Here is a 10,773-nt window from a genome sequence, read left to right on the forward strand (position 1 = left end):
TAAAGACACTACGTTCCCCATTTTATTAATTACAATATTAAATTAATATATTTTACACGTACGACATTTTAACATTTTTCCAAGAATAATCAGTTGTAATGATTGAAACAAGAGCAACGTACAACTCATATAACTCACACAATCGCATTGTTATCACTTGTTTGGTTTCTATCATCGATTTCCTACGCCTTGTGCAGTTTTAAATATACCCTCAATACTGACAACGTATACAATTATGGAATACATAGTTTTGATATGAAGATTTTCAATAATAATTATAATAGTATAAGGGTCATAATCAGAAAAGTGGACATTTTCGAATTCGTAACGTAACTGATAAGTAACAACACTGATAAAGTTTGTTACGAAACTGATGACATAAGGCATTATACACAACAAAATAACGATATTATATGAATAAAACTATTGTTTTTTTTATTTAATGAGACACAGATCAAAATTTTAAAGGTTCAATCGTTGAATTAACAGATTATAAATGTAAGAAGAAAACATAACAAAGTGAGAATATTAACAATATAATAATGCTAGTTCGTAACGTAATAAAGTTATATTTCTAGTTAGAGATCACAAAGTTAATGATAAAATTAAATTCACTTTAAAATATATCAAAATTTGAGTCGTTATCATTGGAATTAAGTTTAATTCTTTGTAAGTGTTTATTCCGCATATCTTCATATTTAATAGGATTGGTCTTTTTAAGACGTTCTCTATATCTAAAAAAAAAAGCATTTGTTTCAGCATTTGACATAGGAGCTTACGCTTACTGAAAATACAAAAATATATATCAAAAAATAATAATCACAAAATCACAACTAATTTCAGAAAGAATAAAAATAAATTTTAACTAAATCAGTTTAGCTGTTTCTGAGATTAGCGTGCACAAACACATAGACAAACAAGCAAACAAGCAAAAAAACTTAAAAATCATTATTTTTGGTTACTTTACGTTATGAAAAGTCACTAATAGTTTTTTTCATATGCCAGCAATTTTTTTTTCTTATATACATATCTTCCATATACAAGCACCGGTTCGATAAAATTTTATTATAAACATATATAAGAAAACATTGGTACCGCAATTGTGAACTAGGCTTCATATTTTCTCAGTTTCGTTACGTAACGAAATATAACGAAATTGAGAATGAAGTCTGAGAAATTCTAACCTTTTTAAATATTTGCTCATAAGCCACGTGTTGCATGTGCAAGCACTGACGTTCTTTTTTGAGATTTTGTAAAAAGAAGCAAATAACATAAACAAGAAAACCAAATTATAGAATACTTACCAAAATAAAAGCCGTTTATAACCCTGAGATGTAATTTTACGCATTCCCTTTAAAACATTTGAACCCCTCAACTGCAGCGAGAACACTACTGGTTGTAGCTACGACAGCATTGACTTTTAGAATAATGGTGCCACAATAAAAACTAATATTAAATACCATCCAAAATAATTGCGTTCATATTTTAATTGTACGTTACTAGCCCTGAGTAACAAAAAGACAATATTTTGGGACAAATTTAGTTAATTAATATATATTATTTATTAAATAATGTATCAATAAAAGTAGTTCTATTTAATATTATGCATAAAGTAAAGTAATAGAAACATATCTGAAATCAAATAAAACCATAAATATTCGTAACAAACCAATTTTTAAAAAGTAAAGTGGTGAATGGGACACGAAAAATTGTATGGAAGCATTTTGAAAAGTTTTTTGCAACTAACAAAAAATACTATTAAAAGCCTTAATACATTTAAAATATTACAAAAATCTTTAAGTTAATAAGTAAATTTATCTTAAATGGCAAAATATTTAAATTATCTTTAAAATTGTATTTTTAAAACGCATTCAAAGTAGCGGGACAAGAAAAGACACAAAATGTGCACTTTTTCTGATTATGACCCATAAGCCTTGGATTTGGAGAATTTTTTGTGTTACCAGTAGGCTTGCCAGATTTTTTTAGGGGGAAAAGCGGGACCATCTATGTCTCCGCCGGAACAATGAAATTTTGGGCAAAAAATAGTGATGTGACACTCTTGTGGATTGTATCCGTTTTGCCTCGAATAAAACGATTATCTTACAAGACCAGGAAAATCTTTAGTTATGATATAAATATCCCCCAAATTGGATTTTCATCCTGTTACCATTCATATTCAATTGGACATATTATTACTGCATTATAATGTCATATAATTTACAAAAAGCTGACATTTAATACCTACATAATAGCCACTATGTAAATAAAATGAAAGGTTATATTTATTTATATAATATATAAGTACCGGTTTTTATTTGATTCGCTTTATTGATCAAGATTTTATTCTTTTTATTAATTGTAGAATTATAATGATTACTTCCTGAATTGAAATAACAGGTAAATAAAACGATTTGTCATGTATGACGACTACAGTGACATAAAGTAACAGAAAGTAAAGAGAACCTAGTGTTGAAACACTATGCCCACGCACCGCCCATTTCGTGCTGAGTGGTAGAACTCTACGCCCCGCTTTCTCTACGAGGGCGTTTAATTAAAAGAAAAAGAAAATATAAACCTGAAAGTGGGCATCGAACCTATATAAGGATCTCATTTAACGACTGCGCCACAACGGGCTCAAAGTACAGCATAGAATACATTAAATGACGTCAGCTAGTAAACATCGTTATACTCCAGAGCTTTCTACATACCGACAAACATGTTGTTTTGTTTAATAAACATATTTGTTAAATAATACATTGCAGAAAATTACATTTAACTGACACGCCTGTATGATGACTCACCAAGTTTTTAGAAAGGTTAGGTATATATTTAACTTTTTTGTTAACACTTACTATTACATTCACGCTGTATCCCGCATAAAGCGTGATCAAAGCAGAGACAAATCGATAAATTGCGTTATGTTCTACCACTGTAGAACTCAACGCCCTTCTTAGTCTTGTTACCAGAAGAAATTAAGTCGAGTAGGAATCGAACCCAAAACCAATTCTACAATAACATATAACAATTTTTACCAAAACGTAAAACCAAAACAATCATCCATCAATACATATTACATAAATACAATTTAAACCATTTCCAATACGGCCATATAAAATCTATATAAGTTCATACCTCAACAATAAGTGACTATATATAAATACAAGACAGACAGACGGGACGGATCCTCTCATTATAGTCTGTTCTCACGCGAAACGAGATCGCCTGTACTGTAATAACTCTATCATCCATAGCATATGAATCAGGCCCCGGGCGCCGCCGTACAGTCAACCACAAAATTATCATGGAGGATTATTTATTTATTTAACTTAGGCATTCGGTTGAGCTTAGTGTTTAGACATTCCATTTTATTACATTCAGCGTTAGTAACGGAATTTAACAGCGGACTTTGTCTTGTTACTGAAGCAATGAAATGAAAATAATTTATTTCCCTAAGTAGGAATCGAACACACAACCGTCATGTTTACACCACTGCACTGCACCGCGACGGCCTCATAATAATATTATTACTTTTAAATAATTACCAGATTTTGCACTAGAGACAGAGAGGGCTTTTCAATTTAAAAAAAACATTGCATTTTTGTTGACAGAAACAATATTACGCCTTCTTCATATTTAAAAATGTAGAAACATTCAACACTTCCGTTATGAATAAGACTAATATATTTAACTATCTCATCCGGTTTCAAAAATCATCACAAAGGAGAGGAGAGTCAGCAATGACTAACGATGACGTTGCTTATATAACTAGGTATATATCTATGATATAGCTTAAGTAAACATAATATGTTAGATGGTTTATTTAACGGTTAAATACTAAATTTAAGGTTAACTTTCTAACAATAATTTTAACAATTTAAATATATAAATTATCGCAAATAACATTTGTTGACGACATTACATCGTAAAACCTGCGCCGGCGCAAGGCTCGACTAAAACAAACCAAAGCGTCCATTTGATCTCAGCGGCCACAGATAATAGCGCTGTTGTGTTCCGCACGAATCATGTGTTTCTATTTAATACAAATATAATTATCTATGATGTAAATGCTGCTCTAGTGAATGAGTAATTATCTTACATAATCTTATTTTATATTTTTATAGTGTTCTTATTGACCACAACTTTATTTGCGTGTTCTTTAAGATGTAAAATGGTTACCTATTTTCGTTTTCCACATTCGAATTAACTTAACTGCCAAAACCAAACCGCCAGATTAACCTAATTGCCAAATTTGAGCTTTCTAAGTCCAGTAACGGAAGAATTGGTAATAAATAATGATAGGTTACTTTTTGAAAATCATATTAATTATATTTAAATTGACAATGTAAAGACTTATAAAACTAATATAATTCTTAAATGAAATTTAGGCGGTTTTCATTTTATCCACAAGGAACTCTAGAACAGGTTGAAATATCAGGAAATCTTCCCACACACGTCGCCGTTTATTCACATTGTTTATTGCGAATAGGTGAATACGGTTACAGTGTGGTGGTGGTGGTGGTTAACGAGATTATTTTAATACCAGCCTCTCGCAGCCAGGTGGTCTCGGCGATCGGCGATCTGGATTTACACCTTGTACCTGTCCACTTTAGTTAATCACTGGCGTGTAGAGTAATTAGATTTTTTCTTTATGTAAGTTTTTTACAGTGATATAAGAATTTCTTTTATTTTTATTTTTTTTAAATGTATAAAACTATCTAGCTTTCTTTTTCCTATATAAAATAATAGGTAGAGAGGACCTATTGTTAAGAGTTAGAAGTGAAGAAGAGGAACTCCAAATAGGGATTACGTTTACAGTTGGACGATGTGGTGTGTGGTTGATCAAGTAGGGCCAAAGTTCTTTAAAAAAACTGCATTACTTATATTGAATTCCATGCTGAAAATATTGGAAACTTGAACATTGTTTGTAGTTTTTCCATTTCTTCCAAAACTCCTTCTTAAAATTTAAATTTAAAAGACTAAACCTAATTTCACTTAAACAAAAAAAAACAAAAATAATAATAAAATTAATCTAACATCTCCCTCTATCACAAGCCACTCTACATCGGCCGGCGTGATGGGTGTTCCGAGCCGGTCCCAGCTCGGTCCAATCACTCGAACATTGATACAGTAATAGATGCTAATTTATATTCGCCCGTAGCGTGGCGCTATCCCTTATTATAAAACCTCGTAATGACTGTAAAGTGGGTGGTGAGGTATAAAAAACATTATTGCTCATACAAAGAAATAAACGTACCAATTGGTTCACGCGGGAACCTAATGTTTCTCTCCTATCTCCGATTTCCAAACACTGCTTCATTTTTAAGACATTGCCTGAGTGCGGCACTCAACGCCGCGTTTTGTCTTTTAATTGAATGAGATAATGAAAATTTTGTTAATAACCTCACTAGAAAATCTAGAAATGGAACCCACAACCGTCGCGATTAGCTATAAATATATAGAAAATTATATGTAGGTACCTGAAATATTTTACTAAACAATAAAATTAGACATGGATTAATAGTTTAGAACGATGTTAATCTTAAATCGAGTTGCTTTCCATATATGATAAAGCGATATTGCCTTTTACTTAACGTTTAATGGCGATTGTAACGTGTAACAGATAGTATTTCATTTTAAATATTTCCTAACACTTATAGCTAGCAGTTTTTTTATTATTTCCACATATAAGTATTGCTAGGCGGAGAGTGGGGAACGGTAGTGTCTGGGAACACTAGGTCCCCGGGTTTGCTGTAATAAATATTCAATTATTTAAGACTTTTCCAAAGAGTAAAATTGGTAATAACTTTTTATATTATATAAGTGCTTATACTACCACAGTGTTGACGCGTGATTGCGGTTTTGTCATTTTAATGATGTGGTTATTTATTCTTCAAATGTACTTATAATACATAATATGTTACACCTTTAGAAGGCCACCAGATATCTAAAAGTCTTCAGCCCGGTTTTCTCCGCGAAAGAGAAATGGACGAACCATACATATTTTAAACTATTTGTAATTACTTTGCTCCTTGAACTAGGCGAGCTCATTTCAACTCTTTCCGCTTGCTTGGTCCTTTCGTAGTCCTTAATGGGTCCGCTCCGCTTGCGGTGGAAGCTGGACTTACAGTCTCTACTTCCACTGAGATGATATATCAGAATATATGTAAGAATATAGTGGTGATCCACTTTTATGCTGTATTTATTATTTTAATTTACTACAAGCGTTCTACATTTTTCACTTGAAAAGTTTGCACATTTTATTTGTGCAGCTTTCACAAAATTAACAACCATATTAATTTTAATCGAGTATAATTAAAGAGTAACTGTTCAGGATTCTGGATTTTAAAAAATCGATTAAATTATATATTTATATTCTCAATGATCATATAAATTACGAGTCATAATTGAATGCAATAAATATGAAAGTCTTGGATTTTATTAATACGCCGCGAGTTTTGCAAATTTCGAACAGAACGTTATCGCTTCTAATAAATAACCTAAATCTAAATTGTAATCAAACTGATCATTTGATTTTGATTCAATAATGAAGATTGAAAGACATACATGTGCACACTGGCAGTGAAAAAACGCTATTGCAACACATTTCTAATATTTTGTTAGATTAACACTAAAATATTATTGAAGGCAGTCGTAGCGCAGGGGCACACAGTGTGACTAAACGGTCTAACGGACTAACAGGTCGTAGGTTCGATTCCCACGCGACGAAATGAAGTATTTAATATTTTCCTTCCTTCGATCTGGTGTCGAGAAAAACCACGATGTTGAGTTCCACCACTCAACATGCAATGCGTCCAGAATAGGGCGGAAAATGGGGAACGAAGTGTCTTAACACAACGTTCTTTCTGCCAACCTGCTGTGTGTGGGATACAGCGTGACGTTAAAAAACACTAAATTATTAAGCTTATATTATAATTTCAATTGTTTTAAAACGTAAATGAAATAAATCTATTTTTTATACCGTTCTACACGTGGACTAATCTTGACTGACACGCTTAAAGGTCACAAAGACAATCCATTTATACATATACATATTTATTATATTATTATTATATATTATGTTAATCTAATTTAAGATGTAATCGAGGCTGTCGTAGCGCAGTGGCAGGGTGCGGAGTACAGACTCTAACTGGAGGAAATATTTTTTTTTCTCGCTCTGATAACAAGATGAGCGCAACGTTGAATTCCGCCACTCAACACGCAATGTCTCGAAAATTCGGCGAAAAGTGAGAATCGGAGTATCTTAAATAAATTTCCTCTATCTCTATAGTAGGGTACTATATGCAGTAAATAACTTTTATTTTTTCCACTCGTTTCAGATGCATCTAAGCTCAGTGCAAGTGTGCGTTGCGTTGTTGACGCTGGCGCTGGCGGCGGCCGCGCCCCCCTCCACGCACCACGTGGCGCGCCGCTCCTTCTTCAACCTGCAGTGCAAGGGCGTGTACGACGCAGCCATCTTCGCGCGTCTCGACCGTATCTGCGATGACTGCTTCAATCTGTTCAGGGAGCCCCAGCTTTATACTCTGTGCAGGTTAGCTAGATTATACAAAGACTTTTTTATCTGTGACGTTTTTAGATAATAACAGTTAAATGTCAGTTTGTGTTCTATGGCGTTTTTCAGCCATTTTTTGTTTTAATTTTGTGACGTTTTTCAGTAATTTTTGAATTTAGTGTAAGATTGTACTTTTTGTAAAATAAATAACATCTTAAATATTTATTCCTTGTGGCGCAGGAAAGACTGTTTCACGACAGATTACTTCAAAGGCTGCGTGGAGGTACTACAAGAGACCGACCAACTCGAACTATTCAAGAAATATATAATACAATTACACGGGGCGGACCCAGGGATTAGGGATTAGGTACCCGATGAGTTTTGTTTTGCCTTCCTTTCACAGTTCACTAGACCGCTAACTGCCTGCATGAAACTTAATTAACAACACTAAAACTTTATTATCTAGTAATATGAAAATAAATTACTGTTATTTATTTAGTTATTTATTTATAACATATCATTAAATAAATTCTAAAAGGGACACATAAAGAGCACTCATTAGCACCTTTAGATGCACTCGGATTACTTTCTCTAAATAATCAACATTACAAACTTATAAAATATTTTAATTAATTGAAAATTGTTAGCATTTCGCATAACTTAGATATATGCACAATATGCGTGGAATTCTGAATTGAAAGTTCAATATATTACGTGAAGCCAACAATTAGAAAGTATGAGCCTCATATGATTCATACATACTGTAAAATCGTACGATATCCAAAGATTAGATATTTTTGTATAACCATACTTGAAATATTTAAGACTTCCTGTTTCGATGTCGTAATTTCTACTTAAAGAAAAAAATATATAGTAAAAAAAATAACATGGCAGTTAGTTCTAGCTTTAAATCTTCGCAGGTTTATAATTTTGGGTCTTTTCACATTTGGTTCTTATTTCCTCTGTATATTTATGAATATTTCCAAAATAACTTTAATCAAAAGATTATGTCGAAACGTCTGAAATGTAAACGGCCTAATCTTTTGACATTTATATTTTTTATATTAATAGCTTTGTCACTAACAGCATGCATAGATAGCACTTTTGATTTTCTATAAAGAGAATAGAAGTAATATGAAGAAATTACATTATTAAAAAAAATTATAACACTGAAAAAAAGATTAAATAATATGATACCTTAAAAGTGAAATTTGTAATTTTTTAAATTTTTTGTACATAAGAATAGGATTTTATATTTAATATTTTTTCGGTGACATTAGACTTCTAATCTCAATAATTTTACACTTTTTTAAGTGTTAATTATTCTGTTATAAAACATTGTATTTCATTAAGTTCAACCACTATTTGTTGTTTTAAATAGTGCCATTAGTGAGAACTTATTATTTTTTCACATGACATAGTAGATCTGTTAACATAATCAATTACATTAAACTGTATTGTATATATTATGGGAAAATAAATTATCTTTTATAAATATCTAAGTGTTGTTTTAACATGATATCGTCCTTTCTATATACATTCGTTTAAATTTTTTGCTTAAACTATCTATTTTAAAGTATATTTTTGTTCTATATCTAAAGACATACTATCGCTATAAATCTTTCTTTTATCTGTTTCTCTTATCTTATCTATTTATCTGCACACATATGTATTATATATTAATGTGTAATATTTAATTTTCAGGTCAAAATGTTTCACCTCGCCCTACTTCAAGGGATGCATGGAGTCTTTATACCTCTACGACGAGGAGGAACAGTTAGATCAAATGATCGACTTCATCGGGAAACGCTAACAGCCAACGCCAGTACATTTCGCGCCATTTCTAGAGACACATGACGCCATTTTGTTACGACTGATTCTTCAAATTTCGCATTAATTTTAGAAAATATATAAAAAATATATTATTTATATAAATATTAGCACAAATTTATAATAATGAACTGTATTGATTTATTTATTTAAAACATAAAAAAAATATGAAGAATCAGCCTAACCCCAAAAATAGACCACAGATAAAACAGAACGTACAAATCCGTATCGACGAGCAGAGAACTGTCAACTGTCAAGTTCCTCCAGATTGACGTCTGCTTTCTATCCTCAACGTATTCTAGTCTTTATCGCGACATAAAATTATTTATGTTTGCAACTAATTGTAATGTAATATTATCGTAATTCGTATAAGTATACAGTTAAGGTCATATATTTAAAGTAAGTTTGGCTGGGAGTGTAATATAAAGGTTAGTTCACCTCCTAGTTATATTATTACCAAGTCCCGGTGCATCAATCGATCAAAAACATTAAAAAAATCCCGACTGAGATAGCCTATTTGTAAAATTGTGACGCATTCCAAACAGTATTTAGTTTACTTACGCTTTTTATATAAATTCAGTTTTTATTATCATTTCGTATTAACAATGGTATTATAGCATAATTAAGCCTTGTAATATAAATATACCATTATGTAAATCACGACGTGGCTTCTAATTAATATATGGTATGGTTCATAGTTATATTTGGTCGCAGTGGTATTTAGTTTTTATTTGTATCCTCGACCTGACGGTGGGGTATTACCTTTTACCATCCACTTTCAATTATATAATTTTTTTAAACAAAATTAGTGCCATTATAGATTAATGTAAAGCATTTCCTTATCGATCTAAACCCGCTCCACACACGGTCGAGTCGTAAGCGATTTAATTAGTCCATAAGTATTTATAAAGAATTATTTTTATATACTTCCGACCTATTTATTTGTTATTATTATTTATTGACGGTATCCTTCCAGCCGTTGAGATTACCAGTGATGGGACTCACCAACACATCTGTATTATCTGTATGTTAAGTTGCGGTTTTTACTTATCGACTGTTGTTAGTTCACAAAGCTCTTCTCTATATCGAATCTCAATTTTATTAGTTTCTTTTAGCGTTTCTTATATTATCGAGCTACTTCCGTTGCGTACGTTGGTTACAGCTATATATTGTCCTATAATATTTAGAGAAATGGTGCCAATTATTGTCCCCAATGTAATTATGTAGGTTACGACTTTAGCGAATGGTTAACGAGATGTAACGTTTTATAGGACCTGTGAAATTATTTTATTAAATATTATATTCGAATTAGTAAATCTATTTATCTAATTGTATAAATTTTATATGAAACAGCTAAGAAACGCTACGGGTTCCAAATATATTACAATATGAAAATTTATATGCATTTTATTTTATCCTTTCCTTATAATGAA

At 31.5% G+C, this 10,773-nt stretch overlaps 1 protein-coding gene across 5 annotated transcripts in view; it reads left to right on the plus strand.

Annotated features, from left to right (window-relative positions):
* ITP (ion transport peptide) overlaps positions 1–10,737 on the plus strand; it is a 66,378-nt gene extending 55,641 nt beyond the window's left edge. For 4 of the 5 annotated variants that reach the window (XM_085197654.1, XM_085197653.1, XM_085197652.1 and 1 more), the window contains exons 2-4: positions 7,338–7,549; positions 7,751–7,877; positions 9,215–10,737. In XM_085197654.1, the coding sequence (XP_085053780.1) occupies positions 7,338–7,549; positions 7,751–7,877 (339 nt within the window). In that variant the 3' untranslated portion in view covers positions 9,215–10,737. The remainder of the gene's footprint in view (positions 1–7,337; positions 7,550–7,750; positions 7,878–9,214) is intronic. The other variant, XM_085197656.1, reaches the window with a different exon arrangement.
* Positions 10,738–10,773: the final 36 nt, after the last annotated feature.

Source organism: Heliconius melpomene, chromosome 14, assembly GCF_056956725.1.
Source record: "Heliconius melpomene rosina isolate 202511_hmr_F chromosome 14, ASM5695672v1, whole genome shotgun sequence".
NCBI lineage: Eukaryota > Metazoa > Arthropoda > Insecta > Lepidoptera > Nymphalidae > Heliconius > Heliconius melpomene.